We start from the raw sequence: 24,063 nt of genomic DNA on the forward strand, positions 1-24,063 counted from the left end.
ATTCCTGAAGATTTTTTAAAATAACTGCTGTGGCATCCTGCTTTTGTGTGTGTGTGAATGTTTGTAGGAAGCCTTTCTTTACATTCACACTCAACTTTATGTATTTATAATAGAGCTCTCTGTAGCATTCTTCAGAACCTTAGAAATGACAGAAAATACATGTAATCAATCACATATATCTTATGAATGTTTGGGTAGCACGTCTCTGATATTTGTCAGAATTATTGAAAGTGAAACCTTAAAATAACAATTGTCATTTAAAATCACTTTAGTTTTTCATTAAGTGTTCTGAAGAAATAGAGAATAATGTTTGTGAATATTCAGATCTAAATTTATAAGCAGGTAGGTGGAAACAGTTTCTTATATAAAAGATATAAAAGCTTCTATTTTAAAAAATCAATTAAATCCTAATTAAAAAAAAATTTTTAAAGAATAACACAAGGCTTGGAAAATACCATACCTTCCTGTTCATGTTAGGAAGCTAAGTGATAATAACGGCTTGTAATTATTTACTGACATCCCTAGGAAATTTTTTTCTCAAGAAGAAAATGAGGTATCAACAGCATTTCCCTTTGTATGCACGGAGCATATAGAATATGAGGTTTCTTCAGGTTGCATGGAGACAGCTACACATTGTGATATTTTAGCATTAGCCTTATGTATCTGGTGCAGATGAACTAAAAGTCAGGCAGCTTTACCATCTTTTGAAATAAGGCAAAGTTTAAAAGCTGCATTTTAGACTCTGCCATCCAGTAAAAACCTATCTACAGACTATTGTGAATTTTTTTCTACGTTATATATACTACTTAGTACATATAGATACGAAATTCAGTTAGGAGTTTTATACCTTTCACCTGCTGGTATGAAAGATGTTTAAGTACGGCCTACCTCTCCTCCTTCAAACGTGGCCAGACTATGAATTTTTGGTTTGCAGTTGGTAAATACCCACTCAACAGAATCAATGTTCCATTTAAAGCTCTAATCTCAGATTATGTTTTTCCTTTATGTTAAAAGGTTAATTTCTATTTGAGCTCGAAAGAATACTTAATGATGCACATTTCCCTTTGTTTTGTTGGTATTATCCTAAAGAAATACGTATATACATACATACATATGTACATATATACCAAGTAAATGAGGTTTTAAGCCATGACCAAATTTTTGGAATAGTAAGATCATTCAATACGTGAACATAAAGGAAAGGTTTAAAAAGTAGCTTGAAGACATTTAGTAAGAGTGCCTTGAATCATTTCTCTTCTGTAATTGCTTAAGCCTTTTAAAGGAGAACTGTCAGTCAGTAATAGTTTAAGATAGAATCTTACCCCAACCTTTTCCTCTTGTATTTTTTTATTCTATTTAAATATTGCTGCATCACTGTTACCTGTGTTCAGATCTACTGTTCATTGAGGATAAGGTTTGATTATGTAACTTTGGATTATAAACCATTCTTTGAGGCAAAATATCTTGTTTGATTTTTTTTCATATTTAACAAACATTTTTTTAAGCCGGGAAATTATTAAATTAATTTTATTAATTTACCTGAAGAAATACAGGTACCATCTTGGTATGAGTGCACTATGCGGCAAGGCCTGACAATGGGCCGCACAGTTTGGAATTGTTTTATAGCTAAGGTAGAAACCCTCATTTGCCTTTTGTTTGCTTTTGCCAGTCCAGTCTACTTCCCTGCTGAGCTCCTCCATAGGTCATTCCTGCTGCAGCCCAGCCTCCGAGGCGGGTGAGCCTGAAGGCCCCCTGTTCTCTGGAGCCTTGCACTAATTGTCCGCTGACCAGGTGAAGTTGGAACCCGCCCAGAGGCTAAGACCATTCTCACCCTTTGTAGTAATGTCACCAAGTCTGTCCATTCTCATAAAATTAACTCCAAAGAGAAGAATCAACACCTATAAGTGGAATCTTATGAATACTCTTTGATCCAAGGTTAAAAACAATGATAATAAGTTGATAAATTTTCAGGAAGAAAATAATTTTTTTATATCTTTCAATCTTAACACTTTTCCCTCATTTGAAAATGAATTTCTGGAAATGACCTTAAATATGACAAACTCAGTATCTATTTCCAGAAAGATAGATTCAGTCTGTATAGAGAATTTAAAAATATTTGGACTGGAGCAATGTTTCAAGGCCACAACAAAAACAAAATAAGGATTGTATTTTTTGTCCCTATAATTTCCTCCCCTCCCCCATAGCACGTAGGGGAGGCCCTGTCAGATCACTCTGAATTCAAAGCAGGTGCCTTGTGATTTCTGGACAAAGTGGAGTCATAGAAGAGCAGATGATGGCGCTGCCTAAACAGATAAATGAATGTGCCACGAATTTCTTCAAGTGGTTATCAAATAAGAGGCCGGGCGTGTTCCAGACTGAGGTGGTATGTGCTGGGGCTTGTTACTCCCAAAATGGCTGCTACGACTTATGTGGATGATGTCAATATTTGGATCAGCATTTGGCTGTAGTTCTGCTTTAAATGTACGGAACTCACATTGAAATTTAATTATTAAAGTGCCTGAGTTAATTCAACAGAGAGTGAGTTTGCATATGATTTGCATGCTTAATGTACTAACACCTGAAATGTCCCCATAGACCCAGCTTCTCCCCATTTCTCCATATCCCCAACCCTTGCCCTGCAACCCATGGTACCCCCAGCTCCTGCCATGTCTGTTCAGACTGTTTGGAAAACTGCCTGTTGAGCTCGGCCAAGGTGTACTCAGCTGAACTATGACAGGCGTAATGTGAAGATCTGATGCTTGGTTTAAGTTGTCACCTCAGCAAACACCGGATCGAAGGATCATATAACATCAACAAGCTCCTCCTTTTGTATCATTCCACGGAGTTGCGTGCAAACTTCTGTTGTTCTGTTAACAGTGTTCCTGTGACTTAAATGTACGACACCTGTTTGCTATGTTGTTGTTGCTTTATTGAGGAGGTGGGGCGGGGTGGGAAGAAAGTTAACGGGGCAGATTAAAGGACTTGCCAGATTTGGGGAGAGCTTTTAAGAACTTGAAGCTGCATGTTTCCAGAGTTTTAACTGTAGGTATTATCACTTAAAGGTTATTACACTCACCTTCAAAATAATATCAAAATCCACATTTCCTACATTTTCAATTTTATACTAGTTGGTTTGTTTTTTTTAAAGAGCAAATCACAGCCAATTGAATTAAAGACTGGGAAAATAATCAAGATCAGATGTTTGAGAGAGAAGGAAAAGAAAATATCATAATAGGCAGCCAGAGGAAACTCCTAAAATTAATTGAAGTCAGTCATTGCTTTTACAAAGTAAAAGTTCATATAAATATAAAGAGAAAGCTCAAAAATGAGTCAAGGATGGGGCCTAAGACAGACAAAAATCTAAAGTAATCATTCCAGGGAAAGTCTTAACAGTATCTACAGACAGGAGACAGGAGAAACGAGCCATATGCAAATATAAAGAGTAGTTTAGAAGAGCACAGGGAGAGCTTGAGGAGATCTGATAGGTCGCCCACTCCAGTGAGAAACCAATGAGCTGGCCTGATACTAACTATGCTCTTCCTGGGAGTGACCCGTCTCCAGGAGAAAAGCTTCAGGCTCTCTGCTCGAGTGAAAAGGCCTGTGAATTCCTGAGGGGCTCTAGAATTTTCTTCCATTTTTTCAGAGCCAGTTAGAAGCTTCAAGAGGCAAAGTCTAGGCCTACCACCTCCCAGCATTAGCAGCCACCTCATGTAAGTACAGACCGAACAGAAAAACGAAACGCTGGTCCTCTTTCCCAAAACATACATCCTATCCAAGCTATTCCTGGAGACTTGTGGTTTTTAACCTGTCGGGGTTTCTGATCCTTTCAAAGAATTTAATGAAAGCTGTAGACTTTTTTCTCCCCCCAAACGTACATCTACATCCACAATTTTGCATTCTTATCCTAGACTCCTGGAAAATCCTCCTTAAGAAACCTACAGCATCAACCTATGGGCTAGTACTTCCATGAAAATCTAGCCAAAGTTTTACTTGGTTTGGGAATTCATGAGACCTATTTATATTCTTTCAATTCCTGAGAAAGGTAATTCCTTGTAATTCTACAAGACCAGGCGAATCCAGGTTAAAAGAGAGTAGCTTTGGAAATCTGCCTGTTGTCTAGTTTTGTTAATGTCCATTTGAGAACAAAGAGCTGAATTTCAAGAAATAAGAATCTTCAGGGAAGAGCGTGAGATATCTCCCGTATATAAAACCTAAATCAGACTAGAGCCCAGACCTGCCAGCACAGACCTGTCACTTCATAGATGCTCACACTAAACCGTTATGAGGCTAACCTCATGGAAAATGGTAAATCAAACTATGGGACATCCTTCTGTCTCAGGTCTGCCTTAGTGGGCGCATGTGTTATGTGATACGCCCGCATATGTGCACATGCTTGTATTTATGAATCAGGATCCTCAAGTACATGCATGTGTCCATACGGCCAAACTTGGTATTTAAATGTTTATTATTCATGTGTGCTTTAGGTTTTCTGAGAAAGGTAGCTGAATACATCTAAGACAGTCATAGTGGTATTTTATCAATACAAATGAATTCAGATGAGGGAAACTAGTCATCCATTCATAAATTTTTCTTCTAAAATTTTGTTGAGTCACATTGGGTACATGTCACATTGGGAAACTAAAATTCATGGAACTGTGTATTCTGAATGTAAAAGCAATTCAAACTAAAAATTTCAAATAATCAAGGTTAAAACCAGAAAAGTCTTTCCAAGGTTGGATGTTCTTTTCTGTGTGACAGAAAATTATGAATTAGTGCCTCATTTATGAAGATCTCTAGGTTTTATTTTAAAATTCCTTAGCTTAGGGCGTCAATCTAAAAATGGAGTAACTTCTTTCACAGCTCAAAAATTAACTAGCTTTGGGAAATATGCTACCACATATAAAACCATAATAAACAATAAAAGTATTTATGTGCATGTAATACACCCAAATGCACTCGCATATCCCAGCACACATGTGTGAGAACTCAGGATAGCTACAGGGAATGAACTTGGCCAACTGCTCGTATTCCCTCTAGAATAAATGTGATTTTCAGACAGGAGACTGGGGAGAACCTTCCATTACCTTGCGACCTCCAAATGAAGCCACGGCCTCCACTCCAGTCCAGTACTGGCAACACCACCCAGAAAAGCTCATCTTCCAATCCTGTGATTACAAAGCTTTTGTAAGTTACTGTGAATTCAGTATCTGTGTTCCAGTGGGGGTAGAGGGTGTGTTTCTGGCTTGTTTACTTTTATGTTGAAAATATACCAAAATGTCCACCACGGACACCAAAATGTCTCCCCCTCTTATTCTTTTTATTTTTTTAATGTTTTATTTATTTTTGAGAGATAAAGAGCATGAGCAAGGGAGGAGCAGAGACGGAGAGGGAGACAGACTCCAAAGCAGGCTGTAGGCTCCAGGCTGTCAGCACAAAGCGCAATGCAGGCTCCAATTCGTGAACTGCAAAATCATGACCTGAGCCGAAGTCGGACACTTAACTGACTGAGCCACCTGGGTGCCCCCTTCCCTTCTCTTATTCTTTACGGAGCCTTTCCTGTATATACAGAGCAAGTCCAAGTAAATAGAGCTTTATAATCCCTTTGAATCTTGTGAGCTTAAGATAGGTTTTATATGTAGTTGTATATTTTAAATGAAATAACGCATGGTCTTAAAATGGATATGAACAGAAGTATAGCACCTCCAGACATCTCCACTCACTCATCAGTGATCTCAAAACATTGGTTCTACCACCAGATTTTTTCATTAGAATTGTAATAATGGATATTTTTTTTTCTAATAGAAGAGAGAATCAGGCTTAGGGGAGAATTGCAATATAAACAGGGAAATGTTGAAAAAATACCATACGTTTGGGGGCAGGTGGTGGTTGTCATGACTACAGGAGGAGAAGAAAATCACCTCTTTTACAAAGAAATGTTTCAATTAGGACAAACTTCCCTGATAACTTAAAAGACAAGGATTTCACCGAAATCATTTTTCTTACTTTAAGATGTGGGCATTCTGGTTGTTGCATAGCAATTTTGCCTTTTTTTCGTTTTGTTATCTATACCTCTTTTACTGCCTACTCATTGTGAAGCACTGGATTTATTTCAGCAGTAATCTTCCCAAAACTGTAGGATTGAAATGCCTCCTCCTTCCTCTGAAGCTCAACCGCCAAATCCCTGAGCCTTTGGGGACTCTCCTTTTTTCAAGGCCCTTATCCACGCCCTCTGCTCTCCAGCCCTGAAGGGCTCACCCTCTTCTAGTCAGCAACTTCCTGGTCTGCAGTCCTGATCCCCAGTCGTGGTTTTGCAGAGGGCCAGCGTTTCTTTAGTCATGTCAGGAAAAGTTATTTTAATTCACTTAAAAAAAATACACATAGAGCTCTTTTTATTTCTTTTTTTGGAAGGAGATTAGGGAGGGGGGGAAATGACAGAGAAACCCGGTTGAAGATTCAAAGAGTTGAAGAGGAGTCAATGGGTGGAAAGGCAGATTTGCTACAAACCGCTCCTCACCTAGAACACTGAGCGTGAGTCCTGTTTTGTCCCAGGGCAGTATTGGGTCTGATCACCTAACAGCTCAGTGGTTGGTCATTCCTGGCAGGAGACTTCCTCATCTTCCTCTTCCCCGCTTCAGCCTTCCCTTGTGGGTTTGCAGCAGGGACTCAGCTCTTTCTGTTCAGGAATAACCGAGATGCCATGCTCCCTCCCCCCTGGCTCCCTTCCCGACGTCCGTTCTCAGGTGGATCAACCACGGGGCGCACAGCTGTGAATGAAAAGACCCCAAACTGTGTCTCCTCCGGAGAACAGCCTAACATTAATTACCTACGCAGCCAAGTCAGCCCAAATGGGGTGCATGTTGCTTAGCTTCTCAGCTGTCTCACACAACCCTGTAATTACGTAGAGAGTAGTGTGATTTATTTTTGCAGACATTGCTGCCTCAAAAAAAAAAAAGGGAAAACATTTTTAGATGCCCCCATTTTTCAGTTAAATATGATTTGAAAGATGGCATCTTTAGAAGATGCTGCAGTTTTATCATAAGGAGCAATTTACAGCTCTCAGAACTGTAGTTAATTCTATAGTATTCTCTCTCTAAAGGCATTTATTTGTTAGCATTAGTTACTGTTAGTTTTTAAAAGTTATTCAACAACTTTTAGCCAGGAAACCCAGCCAATAGGACTTCCACAGTTTGGTTTCTAAATCGCAACTCGTATTTTACTCACCTTTTCATTGGACTTTTTTTGTATTTTAGTATTTAGGTTCTATGCTGATAAAAGAGCTTAGAGGGACAGAATCAACCCAGGATGCCTGTGCAAAAATGCGGGTGAGTTTGCCAAACAATTTTATTTCTAGTCGCTGAAATACTAAATACCGGGTATGGTTACAAATTGCCACTTTTCAAATGACTATTTTCTTCATCTGTTGGTCTGTTGAATCACATTGCTGTTCCATAAAAAAGTGTTTGAGCTTTGTTCATGTTTATACTTGAGTTTATCTCCCTGTAGTTTGAGTTGATGTCCGTTTGATGTTTTTATGCCATATTACATTTACTCTTATTTTTAAAGATAAAGTTAATTGTATATGTATTGGTCATTCTCCAGAATGAGAGGAAAATGGTCTTTAGTTGGTTGCAAGAAAATACTTTAAGCACCTACCTGCCAGTCTGAGAATATTTACTGTAAAGACCACCAATTAACTAAAAAATTATCAAATGCTAAAGTATTGAGAGCATATTATATAAAACTAATACTCTTTATGGGTATTAATTCTTAATTACTGTGGGCTATTGGGCTTTTTTTTTTTGTATAGAAAAAAAAACATTTAACTCTGAGTAAAATCACCTAAGGGCAGTGAATGTTGACAAAAAGGGCAGTTGGAAATGCCTGTGATTGGCGTTTGCTGGGTTCCTAGGCGTCTGTATTAGCCAGACGGAGTCTTACTCATTCTGCACACCCACTTTAGCTTTTTTTTCCTGTATCCTTTATTCTTGCTTCCTCCTTAGCACCACACCCTCTCTATACATCTGCTATCTGACTGACAGTACAGATTGAATATAGTAGACTTACTCCATATAGCACCTAACCAGAGTCAAATTTAAGTTCATCAGCAAGTGAACCCTAACTCTTACTGGTGACCAGTATATGTTATCACTTATTTTAGATAAGCCGTGTTGGGTGGGAAATATTTGAAAGCATCCAATTAAAATGGATATGAAGGCAAATATGTAATACTGATTCCCCTTGGAAAGCTGAGGGTATGTGAATCTTCATGAAACTGAGACCTCTATGTGATTGCTGATTTAATATTTGGATCAGTTCAGTAGCAAAAAAGGCTGAAAATAATTCTCCTTCTGTTTGATGTAGAGTTATACTTTTATTGTCAGTGCCAATGACTCTTCATCCCAGTTACTATCTTTAGATGAAAAAGCTGTGATATGTGTCAGGAACTCTGTGTTCTGGTTTTGTTGCTGCTTACATGCTTTGGAAGTCACTCTTAGTCATAAAAATAATAACTGCTAATATTTCCCAAGTAGGTACAACATGCCAGTCTTCTCTGCTGGGTGCTTTGCATATTTATCCCACTGAATCCCATCACAAACCGTGAGATTAGTATTGTCCGTACCCCCACTTTACACTTGAAGAGACTGAGGCTGGGAGAGGTTAAGGAACTTTCCCGAAGTCACATAGTGAATAACTTGCCAATCTGGAACTAGAATGCTGGTCTGATTCAAGCATTTAACAATTGCACTCGCCTGCTTCTCCTGGGCCTCATTTTGTTACTTAGAAAATGAGGGCGTTGGACTAGGTGCCCTGTAGGGATCTTTGTTCATGGTTTTATAATTCTGGGAATCTGGTATTCTCAATATATATATATCTGATCTAAATTATGTCACCAATGACCAATAAAATGGGAACATTTTTCAATCAAGCCTCATAATTTTAGAGCTATTTATGAACACGTCTAAGAAATTAATTTGGCATCTCTGATTTAATACTATTAACTCAATTATCTGAATCCATCCAGGTACATCGATGCTGTAATCTGCATAAATAGTGCATAGAGCACACAGCACCACTTAAAACCAGATTTGTGATTTGAATTTCAGTTACTTTCTTGAAATTAAGTGGATCTGAAATTCCATTCTGATAACAACAGGAATGCCATTTTAATAATGTCAGTGGAGAATAATTTAGTTAAACACTTGTCTGTTACTTAAAATGAAACTGAAAAGGCTGTCTAGAAGCCATTCTTCTGTCCATTGGGGTGTTTTGTTTGGTTTGCTGCCCTTGGTAAAGTTTATTTGGGAGAGTTTACATGAGAATAGGAACTTTATTGCTTAGAATATCACAAACCCTTATCTCCCATCTTGATTAAATGAATTTCAGTCTTTGGTACAGTGACTTAAAGTTGCACTCCGTGGATTTACTAGAGCCTTTCAAAACTAGAAATGCAGGTTTGCTGTTATCTGAACTATTGTATTGTGAATTAGAACTCTCACCAACTGAAAATGGTGTGGATCTCAACTTGCAGTTAATTTTCAGTTTGAACTTCAAGTCACTGTTTTTTCTGTTTTCACCGCGGTAGCATTGCAGTCAGAAGTCCCAGAATAATCAAGTCTACCCAGGGGAAATACTTTAGGACTGTTGATCTTCAAAGTTGATACATAGTAATATCATTAGGCCGAATTACCTTGGATTAAAATTTTACCTGGTTTTTAACTCTTTGAGTGTTTAAAAAAAAAAAAGGTGTTTTCAATTCAACAGTATGCATTGTAGCTGAAATTAAAATTTCTTTCCCAGTAAGAAGTAAATCAGTATGGTTCTTTATTCTGAGAAATACTTCTTTAATGTACTTTTTTCTTTTTTTTTTAATTTTTAAATTTTTATTTATTTTTGAGAGACAGAGCATGATCAGGGGAGGGGCAGAGAGAGGAGACACAGAACCTGAAGCAGGCTCCAGGCTCTGAGCTGTCAGCACAGAGCCCGACGCGGGGCTCGAACCCACAAACCGGGAGATCATAACCTGAGCCAAAGTCAGCTGCTTAACCTACTGAGCCACCCAGACACCCCTGTACTTTCTTAACAAAGATGACTAAGATTTGGCTCCTGCTCCCACTGAGTTCACAGTTCAGCAGAGAAATCTACAAGTTAACACACAATTCCTCCCAAGTAGGAGAAGTTTCACTAGAGAGGGTCTTCAGGTTTCCATCAACCTGCGGGATCATCGTAGATGATCCCCGAAATGACCTGCAGGCATGGTCTCCTAAAATCAGTTTATCAGTACTGATAACAGTTAACACTCAACAGCTGTAGACCAGGCCCTGCACATGTGATTCTGCGCATCAATTCATTTAATCTTGAGTGAGTATTGCTACTGTCCCCACTTTACCTATGGGGAAGCAAAGGCCAATGAAAGTTAGGTAACTTACCCAGGTTACCCAACCAGCAAGCGGTGCAACCAGGGTTTGAAGCCGGGTGCTCTAGCTCCACCACCAAACTCCAAACCCTAGGCTGCACCACCTCTCTGATGAGCCAGTGGAGCATTTATTGCCCAGAGTTTCAAAATAGCTGAAAAGGTAGGAGCACCTGGGTGGCCCATTGCTTAAGCATCTGACTCGTGATTCCACCTCAGGTCGTCATCTCTCCATTCGTGAGATTCTCTCTTCTCTCTCTTCTCTCTCTCTCTTCCTCCCTCCCTCCCTCCCTCTTTCTCTGCCCCTCCCTCTCTTCCCTCTCAAAAAAAAAATTTAAAAATTTAAAAAATAGCTGAAAATGTGGATAATTTTTGTTGACAAATAGCTTTAGGAACCCTCAAAGAGTCCGTAAAATTAGCTAAGTTAAACCACATAGGCACAGATATATATAGTAATTTGAGGTACTTTCCAACGTGTTAACCTAAATAAAAATTTCAGGAGAGTTTTTATTGCATCCTAAGCAACTATATTTTTTTCCACAATACTTAAATAAATGTACTTTGCCCCCAGCTCAAACCAAACACAGTGTTCCCCCTTCAGAAACATTTGGAGTGTTTGGTGATCGTGGTTGGTTAATTTCTTAAGTTTATCTAAGCTGTTTATCTCTGAGGTCCCCTCCAGTTCTGAAACCAAGATAATTCTACACTGATGTCCTGGTATTTTATTATACACGCATTATTTTAATCAAAAAATAGGCCATCATGAGCTATTATGTGTGAGATGATACTGATTCATATCATTCTACAGTATGGAATCACTTTTCTCTCTGTTCAGGTCAACCAGCCTTTTTCCTCTTCAAATTGCCTTATAATTTTTCTAACAGACTTTGCTTTTAGAGCAGTTTTAGGTTAATAGAAAAATTAAGCATAAAGTACAGTTATTGAACATACCCCCTCCACAATCCCTTTCCCAGTTTCACATATTAATATCTTGCGTCCGTGTGGTACAATTGTCACAATTATGAACAATATTGTTACGTGATTAACTGAAGTCTGTGGTTTGCATCAGAGTTCATTCTCGGTGTTCTACAGTGTTTCAGGTTTTGACAAATGCAACCAGTACAGTATCACAAAGAATCATTTCATGCCCTAAAAATCCCCGATGCTCCACCTGTTCATCTCTTCTCTCCCCTGCCCCCTAGCCCCTGGCAACCACTAACCTTTTTACTGTCTTCCGTCTTTTCCAGAATGTCAAATAGTTGGAATCATACAGTGTGTACCCTTTTCAGATTGTCTTCTTTCATTTCTTCAGCAGTATGCCTTTAAGCTTCCTTCCTCTATGTCTTTTGTGGTTTGATAGCTCTTTTCTTTTTTTAATGTTTATTTATTTTTGAGAGAGAGAGAGCGAGTGAGCATGAGCAAGCAAGCAAGCTGGGGAGGGTAGAGAGAGAGGGAGACACAGAATCTGAAGCAGGCTCCAGGCTCTGAGTTGTCAGCACAGAGCCCGACGCAGGGCTCAAACTCGTGAACCATGATATTGTGACCTGAGCCAAAGTTAGATGTTTAACCGACTAAGCCACCAGGTACCCCAATAGCTCTTTCTTTTAATCACTGAATAATACTCCATCGTATGGATGTACCACAGTTTATCCATTTACCTATTGAAGACCATCTCGGTCGCCTCCAGGCTTCGGCAATTATGAACAGAGGCACTATAAACATTTGTATGCAGGTTTTCATCTTAAGATTTCCTTTTCCTGGATCCAAGCCCTCTTAAAATTATCTTCTGAATTGTGTTTAGTGAAGAAGAATCAATAGGAACTTATACTAAACCCTGAAAATTTTTTAAGTAAAATTGCAGTTTTTGTCGTCTTTTTCAGAGTTTTCTTTAATAGAAGCCTAAGAGATTAGATATACCTTGATAGTGAGGCACACTTTTAGGACGAATGATTTCTGTGAATTTCTTTGCTCTTCAGTAGTACAACTTGGCTATTTCCTTGACTGTGACAGCTTTAGAGACATTTCTAGTTAAAGTCTAAAAACATATTAGTAATATATGTGAGAAATTGTAAGAAATATCTATTGAATCTGAAGATATTCATTTAGTGCTGCCTTTTATGTTACTGGTTGGGTTTTCCAGCTAAATCTGTGCTCAAAGACAGGCTTCATTTCTGAAAGGATTCCTGAGGGGAAGCATTAGCTTCGGGATCCTGAATACAATGCCCCCTAACGTGTTTCCTGTAGAACACAGAACCAGTTTTTAGCGGCTGTCACCAAGAGGAAGAGAAAATGATGGGAAACTGTTGATAAGATTGTAAATGTAATTTTGCAGTTTTATATTTTGGAGAAGTAACTTGTTCCTAAATCGATTGGGAGTTAGCTTGCCTCTTTTAAATAATGTGTCCACAGGACTGAACTTTACAGAGCAATAAATAGGTTGCTTTGGCCTTTCAGTGTTCTCTTTGGTATGAGTAATTCCCACTTCAAAGATTCTAAGATGCACAGCGGTTGCTCAAACGAGGGATTTGCTCTGGCCAGATGACGTTCTACACTCCTTTTTGCCTCCCCAGATTTCCACATACCCCATCCCCCCAGCCCTGAAGTTTGCCTCCGGGTATAATTATCACTAATATACAGTATTCAATCACTTCCCTAATTAAATATACCATTAGGAAACATCTGCTACTGTAAGAGGTAGCCTATTATATTCAATTTAATACTCTGTGAAGTCTGACTTTCTCTAATCCCAGAGTTGGTGATTAGTATTGTTCACAGGTGTTTGTGCTCAAGGCAATTTCTCTTTTAAGAAAAGAAAAATAGCTGCTTTCAGCTACAATCAGGTAGAAATCTACCTTCGCAGTGCAAGGTATGAAATTTTGTTTAAGTCAGGAATAAGCAGATCTTCTGGCAAATTTAAATTAGGAAATCTTTATTTCTCAACGGGCTTAGATAGTGCAGATACTATAGTGTAGATTTCCCCTTAATTTGTCTCAGTTTTAAACTTTCAATCTAGCAGCAGTTCTAAAGTTGAATTTTCAAATATATAAATTTCCACATAACTGTGCCGTGGTCAAAGTGTGAAGACTGCCTTTTTCCTGTGCTTGTAAAAGCAAGACAAAACAAAAACCAAATTAATATTGGAGAATGGATTGGAATTCTTGAAAAAAATATATTAGAATTAGAGGACATGTTGTCTCTTTGCTCTTAGAAGAGACTCAAACTAGGGACACCTGGGCGGCTCAGTTGGTTAAGCATCTGAGTCTTGATTGCGGCTCAGGTCACTATCTCGTGGTTTGTGAGTTCAAGCCCAGCGTCAGGCTCTGTGCTAACAGCATGGATCCTGCTTGAGATTCTCTCTCTGCCCCTCTCCTCTGTGCTCTCTCTTTCTCAAAATAGAAATAAACGTTAGAAAGAAAAAGAGGACTTTCAAAACTGAAGTCATGTTCTTTCTGCAGCTCCCATCTATGGGGATTGTCATTTCCAGAAATCATTTCAGGGACTACTATTTAGGAACCAGGCTTGAGGGAAATGTGCAAACAGCTGTTTTTTAAAAGTCTCCTCTTGCCCAAGTTTCAGGGAAGAATCAAGTATTTCATTTTACGCTCCCTCCCAAGTACAGGAGCAGGAACCAGGTCAGTACAGGTCTTAGCCCACAAATATGAGTGCATATTAAAATAACAGTACACACAAAGAAACAGCACTTCTAACTGCTCACTGCTAAGCCTCGCTTACTTGTACTTTGGCTTTGGGAGTGATTTCCTCGGGGTCCTCCCCAAGGAAGGCTGAACAACTCCAATCATCTCCTGTCGTCTTTATCCACCCTCACTGTTCCACATCACTGAGAGACTTCCTAGGCCTCTTCTGCCTTTAATTGCCACTTAAGCTATCTTTCTAAACATACTGAGTCCATTGTCATTGGTCCAGATATATTGCTCTGCTGGATATTCATTGTTTGAACCACCATTTCACTGCTGTCCTAGCATGTAGCCCAGAGATTATTCAGGTATGCTCACAGATCTTGACCTGACTTCTACTCTCCTTTGCCAGTGGGAGGATGTACTTTGGAAAGCAGCTAAGTGATAGCAACCATCCTCAGAATGCATCAGTTGATGCTCACTACGTTCTGGGCACTGGCTTATGCACTCCTCACAGCTCTACAAAGCTGATGCTAGATTAACATACCCATTTTACAGATGAAATAACTAAGGTGTAGAGGTTAAATACCAAGCCAGGAATCCAAACATGCCCTTCTTTGCTGTTATTCACTGCACTGCAGTGCTTCCTGGAGAAGGAGCTGATCACTGGGTCCCTTCCTAAGTTCAACATGACCACACACTCTCTTCACTTGTTCTTATAAGTAATGGATTGAGTGTATTTTTTCATGTTTACAATTAGCTTTTTTTTTTAAAGATTTTTGATTTTATTGTTAATTTATCTTTTAATTTACATCCAAGTTAGTTAGCCTATGGTGCAACAATGATTTCAGGAATAGATTCCTTAATGCCCCTCACCCATTTAATCTATTCCCCCTCCCACAACCCCTCCAGAAACCCTCTGTTCTCTATATTTAAGAGTCTCTTAGGTTTTGTCTCTCCCCCCCGTTTTTATATTATTTTTGCTTCCCTTCCCTATGTTCATCTGTTTTGTGTCTTAAAGTCCTCATATGAGTGAAGTCCTATGATACTTGTCTTTCTCTGACTAATTTCACTTAGCATAATACCCTCTAGTTCCACCTACATAGTTGCAAATGGCAAGATTTCATTATTTTTGATTGCCAAGTAATACTCCATTTTGTGTGTGTGGTGTGTGTGTGTGTGTGTGTGTGTGTGTGTGTGATGCACACCACATCTTCTTTATCCATTCATCTGTTGATGGACATTTGGGCTCTTTCCATACTTTGGCTGTTGTCGATAGTGCTGCTATAAACTTTGGGGTGCAAGTGACCCTTCGAAACAGCACATCTGTATCCCTTGGATAAATGCCTCGTAAGGCAACTGCTGGGTCGTAGGGTAGTTCTATTTTTAATTTTTTGAGGGACCTCCTACTGTTTTCCAGAGTGGCTGCACCAGTTTGCATTCCCATACAATTAGCTTTTTAACTAAAAAAAAATATACGTTTTTAAAACTTCTCATTTTATTATTACAAAAGAAACATTCATTGTTTTAAGCAATAAACTTAAACATTCCAGTTTTAAGCAGACATAGAGAAAGGGGACATAAAAAGCAATTGTAGGGGCACCTGGGTGGCTCAGTAGGTTGAGCAATCTGACTTTTATTTTGGCTCAAGTTATGATCTCACTATTTGTGAAATCAAGCCCCACTTTGGGCTCTGCACTAATCGCACAGTGCCTGCTTGGGATTCTCTTTCTCCCTCACGGTCTCTCTCTCTCTCTCTTTCAAAAATAAATAAATAAATGAATAGTTTAAAAAAACAATTGTAATTTTATCACACAGAAATGGTGAACACCTCTCTGTTAACACCTTGTTCCTGTGTAATCCTCCGAACTAATGATGCATTCATAGGCATCTCTTTTCTACAAAGAAATAGAAATATACTGTGCCTACTGTTTTCTATTTTCTAATCTACTTTTAACATAATATATTTTAAAATGTTTTTATTCCAATAAATATTTATCTTCAACATTACTTATCGTGGTTGAACAATATTTCAATCCATAACTGACCCAAACTTGTTCATCCAGTTCCCCTTATTGGTCATTAGGTCATTTTGAAACTTTTCAAATTATAACCAACACTGTGAGCTACATCTTTATACCTACATCTTTTGCAACATTCTGATACTTTCCTTAGAATTAGCCACTAAATATAGAATGGCTAGGTCAAAAGTATACACATCTTGAAACTTTGGGTAAAAATTGCCAAACTGTCTCCTAAAAACCTTGTTCCAGTTTACACGTCCGGAAGCAGAACACAAAAAATGTGGTTTTGTTTGCTTGTCATATGTCTCAAGGGTGTGTACTTAATATCTTGGACGTGCTCCTAGTTGAGGGAGAACTGGGGAACTTTTATGAGAGACCATACGTCTTCAGAGTGACCCCTGGGTCTGTCAGCTCTGTCTGACCAACATCTATTCTAGAAGTACCTCTAGAATTTACCTTTATGACCTGAACTCTTTATTTTATGTGAAGGATGTTTTATACTTTCATGGTCCCTGAGAAACTATGGAAGTTTAAATAATTCTTGTTATTTGCTCTGAAGACCAAGAGCTGTAACTAAGTGCTAACTAAGGATTTTTGGAAATCACTTGTCAAGTGGAGGATGGTGTGTTTTGATAAATTAACTTCTCTCTGAATTAATGTAGGATGCAGTACAACCGAGTTTACATGCATAGCAGCAGAGAACAGTTCTGACAGTGACTTTCAAACAAAACTCAACTATTTTTTTAACTTATTTATTTAGAGAGGGAGAAAGAGCGAGCACAAGCGGGGAGGGGTAGAGAGAAGGAGACAGAATTCCAAGCAGGGCTCCATACCACCAGCACAGAGTCCAATGCCAGGCTTGAAGTCATGAACTGTGAGATCATGACCCGAGCCAAGATGAGGAGTCAGATGCTTAACCAGCTCCGCCACCCAGGAGCCCCCAAAATCAACTGTGTTTTTACAACAGAAGTTTTCAAGCTGTGGCGACAGCAGCAGCAGCATCTGGAAATCTATAATAACTGCAAAATCTTAGGCCCTTCCTCAGACTCACTGTCTTAGTTTCTTCAGGCTGCCGTAATAAAAATACCATATTACTGGGAGAAACTTATTTCTCATGGTTCTGAAGGCTGACAAGTCCCCAAGTCAAGATACTGGCGGATTTGGTGTCAGGTGAGGGCCTTCTTCCTGGCGCACAGACGGCCCTTTGCTGTGCCCTGTCATGGTGGACGTGGACCCTTGTGTCAGCACGCTGAATCCCACTCACGGCCCCACTCATGTGACCGAAGCACGTCCCAAAGGCCCCCCCTCCTAATACATTTAGACGTTAGGATTCAACATAAGAAGTTTGGGAGTTCATAACAGCCAGTTCGTGACACTTACTGAACCAGAAACTGGGTGTGGGGCCCGGCGATTTGTTATTGGGCTCCATGTGATTGGAGTGGCCCCGGAAGTGTTAGAACTGCCACCTTGGTCTGCTGGGCACTCCTGTTAGGTCTGCGGCGTGGCTGGGCTGCCCTGGTGGGGTCATTCTGCCGCGGGGCCTGGAAAGCAGCCAGGGCCAGAGAAGTAGAGACAGAGGGCATCGCTTTGCACCGCACTAGATTTGGCCGGGGTGTGTGCGTTGTACTTGGCAGTACAATAGCTGTGTCTTGTGCCAGGGGAGTAGTTAGAATGGCTGCCTGCCCACCGTCTGCTCTTGTCACATGGTCTTTCCAGACTCTGTATTCACCCAGCCCTCGTGTCCGGCTTCTGACCAGAAAAGCCCTTGAGAGGTCATTTAGCCAAATGAGACTTACCCCTAAGTCATCAGTGACAAATAAGAATCCAGACTATTTTTAAAGACATCCAGAGGGGAAGACTTCCCAGATGTCCCTAATAATCCTCGCACACGCTCGCACTTGCGCGCTCTCTCTCTTTCTCTCTCTCTCTCTTTCTCTCTCTCTCTCACTTTCACTCGCTCGCTCTCTCAAGAAGTCTTTTCCTCTCAGCACTTGCAGTTTGAACCCGTCCCCTAGTACAAAAATGAAGACCTTCTCTTCTTGAGGCTGACAAATCACAAGGTCTGTGAGACTTTCCCATCCCATAGGATCTCCTGGCTTATCTCTAATCTCATCTGTGGTTCCCGTCCAAGTTCTTCCAAGGCCTCCGTACCTGGCTCTGGGCACCAGGCTCTCTGAAAATTCTGCTGAGCTTCTGGTGCACTGAGAGGCCGGCCCTGCGGCTCTTCCTCATACGGCCAGCTTTGTGCCCATCACCACACACTCGTTCATTTGCACGTTCACTTAACCATGGGTTTCAGCAGCTGTTAGATTGAACCCTATGAAATTGTTGATATTTCACCTTTTTTTTTTGACCCATAAAAATGGCAATGTCATAGGGCTCAACCTAAGACCACGTGCTAGTCATTATGGAGATCAGAGACAAATCAAGAAAAATGTGGACCATCTTCAGGGAACTCTCTGTATGGTCAGGGGAACACCAAACCCGAGGCCCAGGGCAGCGAGCCCCAAGGGAGAGCAGCAGGGACCCACAGGGCAGGCCTGGGGAGCAGGAAGTAGCCGCCTGTCAGGCTGTGAAGCCACACGAGGCTGTGTCAGAAAATGACATTGAAACTGAATTCCAAAGGGTAAAGGTGCACTTCAAACGGTGGATCTGCGGTCTTTCTCTTACAACCTCTGCAGCATAACTAGCTTCACTAAATACAAAATATGATACTGCTGTTTTCTACATTTTTAAAATCATTTGAAAGGCACTTAGGGCTATCAAACATAATTGTCTGATCCTATTTTAATTTACTTGCTGAAACTGAGTATAATAATTGAGCTTTGAGACAAACAAGAAAATATTACATGGCAAAATTAATAGTTATGACTCAGCACTGAATATCTAACTAGAAAGCACCCTCAGGGTAGCCATGTGTAGGTTAAAAATATACTGTGAGTTGGATGGCAGTAGCCCATCCAGAAGTCTGTTCCCCGGTCTGTGTTTAAAATACACTGGAAACGAGCAGGGTATTGTAAGAACGAAGGGTTGGCGCATCCTCCCCCTGGGCAGCCTCACTCGCTTCCCTCTCTGCACTGGTTACGGGGCACAAACGATTCTCATTAGGAACATAAACATCACTCCAGACTCCAGCGCAGCATTACGGCTCACGCTGAAGTGCTCCCGGTTGTAAACCTCTTTGCTCTCACTGACACTTAGGAAAGTCGTGCTCCGAGACCAGAGCGTCCCTGCAGTCTCAAAAGGATGTTCTCATAGTGTTGACTCTGCATTAGAAAAGGAGAAACTGTCCCTTCTCGGGGCATGCTATAAGGATAAAATAAAAGTACCAATACAAAGATTCCAAGCAGTGCATAATTTATACTTTACAAGGGAAGGGGACAAAGAAGATGGTAGTACTATCCAAAACTCCCTCTTAAAAAAGTGTTCTAAGAGTGTTCAATTACTTTGCCTATTAAGAATCTCAGGATCTCAGGTGCCCACCTCCAGATATGAAATTACAAGCTGTGTTCTGTGTAAATGCTTAAGATAACATAAATCCGAGTGCTAAATATAAAGCTGGCTTTGCATTTAAGATTCAAAAGTTGCACTTGTTTTGGACTTCAGAAAGGCAGCAGCCCTATATAACTAAATATTATTTCTCTTAGAGTAATAAAAGGATGATAATCTTATTGTGGGAAACTGAACAAAATACAATTGACTATCACGATCATGCTCTTCGCAGGAGAGCAAGATGCTGTGAGGGTAAGTTAATTTGGGGCATTACCCGTGAGTATGCAGCTGCTCAGGTATCCAGAGGTCCTCATTATAAATTAATCTCTCCTGTGAAGCTGGCAGTGAAGGGGAGGGAATTTGAGGGCTTGGGGAAGCTTCAGAAAGTCCACAAAGAATATGGTGTAGAAGAAAAACCAAACTAGAAACATAAGGTTTGCCCCGAGCATTTCACTAGGGGAAAGGGCCTGAAGAAGAGAAATCTGTTTATACAGATCAGTAAGGCCTGAGTGTTTCCGACACGTACATATATGTGAGCACTAACTGCCGGAATCACAGCAAAGCTTGCAGATAGGCCACAGAGACCAGTGTCACCCGAGAGTGAGTGCGTTGTAACTTGAGCAGTGATGTCCAGACTAAGTGCCTCCGTCCCTGGAAGGAGAAGAAAACAATAGTTGCAGCACGTTCGAGCAAATGGGGACGGCGGGCCGTGGGCTGACTGTGATTGGCCTGGAGCCCTGCTCACATCTCGGTGTCTGTACAGCCTTCACAAGATGAAGTAGGCGCTCATTGGATTTCTTGCCTGATTATTCTCCCTGAAGACTCAGTATATTTGCTTTCCTCTGTGCATCTTTATCTTTCATTAAAAGAGCGTCTGAAAAGACGTCTTTGAAAGCTCTGTCAAAGTACACCAACAGAAGATCCCCTAAAACAGGTTGGATTTCTCTCTCCTGGAATTATAAATGCCTTAAAGGAGGGGCGTTACTTAGGAGAGCTGCCAGAGCGGCTCTGCAGCCAGCCAGGGGGCACCATCTTCCTGTCACGGCCCGCAGCCAGGGAGAAGCCCACTTCGGGCTCCAGGTTAGACTGCATGGACGCCGCCAGCACCACCTGCACACAGCCCGCGGCGGGGGCACCGGCCTGGCCTCCGGCTAGGAGAGCAGGGCCTCTTGGCACCTGATAAAAGGAAGGGACCACCTTTTCTCTGGTCTTCTTTGTCCATGTTGGCTGAGCATATGAGGTAGAATCCATGTATCGGGACAGAAATCACCACCGATGCATTCATTTCAGCCTGAGAGCCATGTCCCGGCCTGTCCCTGTCCCAGCCCTCTGCTCCCTCGCCGATGATCACCACACAGCCCTGTGTCCTCTCCTCTCTCTGCCACTGTGCTTCTCATGCTGCTCTTAAAATCAGCAGCAAACTTTTCTAGTTGCCAAAGCCAAGACTCTCACCCAGAAGACCCAATAGCACCCACCCAGTAGCACCCACCATGCATGCGAGCCACAATGCTGGGCTTTGATTTTTAGCCTTTTCCAGTCCTCCTGGCGCCGGGCACCGCTCCCGCCTTCTGAGGAATCTGCCCCTTGACTTCGCAGTTCTGCGCTCAGGCATCTTCCTACTCTTTTCAGCTTCATTGACTCTTCTTTCCGCCCCACCCCTTGAGGATCATCTTCCCCAGGCAGGGGGTTCTTAGCCCTCTTCTTGTTCATCTGCCCCGGCTCCTCGGCACCCCTGCTGTGTGCCCAGATTTCCAGATTGTGTTCTTATTCCTACGGACGTCTCCGCCTGATTGCCAGGGTTCTGGGGGTGTTCGTGCAAGCGCTTGTTCGCCGGTAGCGTTCCTTATCTCCATTATTGATCTCTTCATCTCGGACCTCTTCTCGCTCACTCTTCTTTCATAGCAGATGGGTTAGCAGAGCCTCTCGAATTTTCTTCATCGGAGTTATGGCTCCCTCCTCCATTCTTGCACTTCTGTTTCAGTTCGGGAGCTTAGGGTCTGCTGTTTGAATTTGTACCTGCTGTTCCAGTCCATCCAGTCCCCAGCACCAGCTTTCTGCAACCCAGCTCTGGTTGTGTCCCTCCCTACTTAAAATTTCCAGGGGATTCTAACTTGGCAGAGTAAATGACAACCTTCCAACCTCCTGTTCAGCCCCATCTTCACCAGTTACCCCGAACCACCATGTTGTGTCTCATTTCCAGGCATGTGCGTGTGTTGATTCTTCTGCTAAAACAGCCTCTTTTGTCCTCTGGAAACTCCCTATTCATCCTCTTAGAGCAGCTCAGTCAGTCATATGAGGACTTTGAGATACAAAACAGATGAACATAAGGGAAGGGAAGGAGAAATAATATAAAAACAGGGAGGGGGACAAAAACAGAGACTCTTAAACACAGAGAACAGAGGGTTACTGGAGGGGGTGTGGGAGGGGAATGGGCTAAATGGGTGAGGGGCATTAAGGAATCTACTCCTGAAATCATTGTTGAACTGTAAGCTAACTTGGATGTCAATTTAAAGAAAAAACAAAAAGCCATCTCAGTCAGCCCTAGCAGGCGGTCTGGTGCTTGTCAAATGAATAATGAAGACTTGCCCCACTCTCTCCTCAAAGTGAGGCTCTTTGCTCAGTGCTCCAGAGGCACTCTCTCTGTCTCCCTGCAGCATTTATCAGCATTTGTGTGCTGGCTTCTCTCTGTGGCAGAGCAGGCCAGGAGCGTGGTGTGTGGCGGCCGGGCTGCCTCTTCTCGCCCCGCCGGGCTCCTCAGCGCCACACGTGGGACCGCCCCTCGCCGCAGACGGGTCTGCACACAGCTTGAGGCCTGTGCGGCATGCCCTGCAGTAGGCTCCGAGCTCTCCCAGCACAGCGGGCTGCTTACTAGAACCACTCAATTGCTGAATGAATGACAAATGGTTTTGCTCTTTCCCTTTGGCGCTTTTCTTAATACTGAATGAAATGTTGATATTTTAATCTTGTTGTTTCATGTGCGGCTAGATCTGTCTGAGAGAATGTATTCATGGCAAGAAGTGAGCGAGGTAATTTGTTGCAATCCATCGTCACTCTTTGCAGAGAGTTCTCCACACACACATTCAGTCCATGGTGCCGGCTGTAGCTCTCCCTTTACAGAGCTCAGCCCACGACTTTGCCTTAAATTCGGCACACTGAGTGTTATTTCTTCTACTTTTGCCTTTGCACACTTTCAAAAGTTGCAATAAAGTTGGATAAAGCATTAAAAAGATAAAAGTATTTAAATCTCTTTGGCAATGACAGAAGAAACTAGCAAGTTTGAGTAGTTTTAAAACCAGTTTAAAAACTCTTCAAGAGTGCTACTTCTCTAGACTGTGCGAAGCATTTAATAAATACTAAATAGTAACACTCTTACTAGTCCATTTTCTCTGAATTTGAAACAGGTACAGTAGGTATCCAAAAAATATGTCAAAACAATCAGGAATATGAAACACCTTTTCTATGGCTCAAGTGAAAGATGTAATATAATTATTATTTTTGAGTTCAGTGAATTTCAATCACACTATCCAACTAAAAGCCTTCTGGGGCACCTAGGTAGGTCAGTCCGTTAAGCCTCCGACTTCAGCTCAGGTCATGAACTTGCAGTTCTTGAGTTCAAACCCCACATGGGGCTCTGCTGACAGCTCGGAACCTGGAGCCTTTCTTCAAATTCTGTGTCTCCCTCTCTCTCTCTGTTCCTTCCCTGCTCACTCTCTCTCATTCTCTCTCAAAAATAAACATTTTTTAAAAAGCTTTCTTTAATTCTGGTCACATTTCAAAACTTTAAAATGGAAAATTGGGTATATTTTCTCCCAATTCCCTTAATGTCCCTAAGACAGGTGGTTGTGAGACCCTGGACATGGAGGGTTCTGGTGGGTCACTCATGAGATTGGGCAACAGAGTAATTAGAAAACAGAAAAGGAGAGACAAGGTCTGTAAAAGCCCACAGCCATTCCTAAAATAACAGTTCCACTGCATCTGTATCGATAAAGCTTATTCTCCATTCACTTTTTAACGACCTTACGCTGTTGGTGAATTATTGAAATGGTTTCCTCACCTTTTTATGTATTTTCTCTCCTGTTTTGTTCCCACCTGTCTTACCTGGAAAACCCATCAGGCTAACTGTCAGGTAGGTTCTTCTTGATATTTAATGTGATTATTAGGAGGATCCATAGTGGGAAATGAAATACACAGACTGTTTGTTGTTGATCCGTGAGGAATGATAAAACTAAACGGAAAAGACACATACTAAATCGTGGAGAAACTTTTTGCAGATGCATAAAGCTATAGAAGCTGAGGACTCTGAGCACATTAAGCCAGTGTGAACATCCATCATAAGAACATAGCCTAAGGAAATACAGCAGCTCTAAATGATAAAGTAGGTTGTTACCTGGACTGTCCAGTTTTGCTGTGGCTCAAAATATATACTGTTCCTGGAGCACTGAGTTGTCGTTGGGTGACATCCTGTCCCACGTGGTCACCAGTGATGGTGCTGTCAATATAT

General features: G+C 41.2%; 1 protein-coding gene across 4 annotated transcripts in view; it reads left to right on the plus strand.

Annotated features, from left to right (window-relative positions):
* Positions 1-24,063, plus strand: part of ANKS1B (ankyrin repeat and sterile alpha motif domain containing 1B) — a 1,093,013-nt gene that overhangs the window by 1,032,115 nt on the left and 36,835 nt on the right. For all 4 annotated transcript variants that reach the window (XM_029953701.1, XM_029953700.1, XM_029953698.1 and 1 more), the window contains 3 exons: positions 5,056-5,184; positions 7,251-7,322; positions 23,677-23,688. In XM_029953701.1, coding sequence (XP_029809561.1) covers positions 5,056-5,184; positions 7,251-7,322; positions 23,677-23,688 — 213 coding nt within the window. The remainder of the gene's footprint in view (positions 1-5,055; positions 5,185-7,250; positions 7,323-23,676; positions 23,689-24,063) is intronic.

Source organism: Suricata suricatta, chromosome 10 (assembly GCF_006229205.1).
Source record: "Suricata suricatta isolate VVHF042 chromosome 10, meerkat_22Aug2017_6uvM2_HiC, whole genome shotgun sequence".
In the NCBI taxonomy this organism is placed as follows: Eukaryota; Metazoa; Chordata; class Mammalia; order Carnivora; family Herpestidae; genus Suricata; species Suricata suricatta.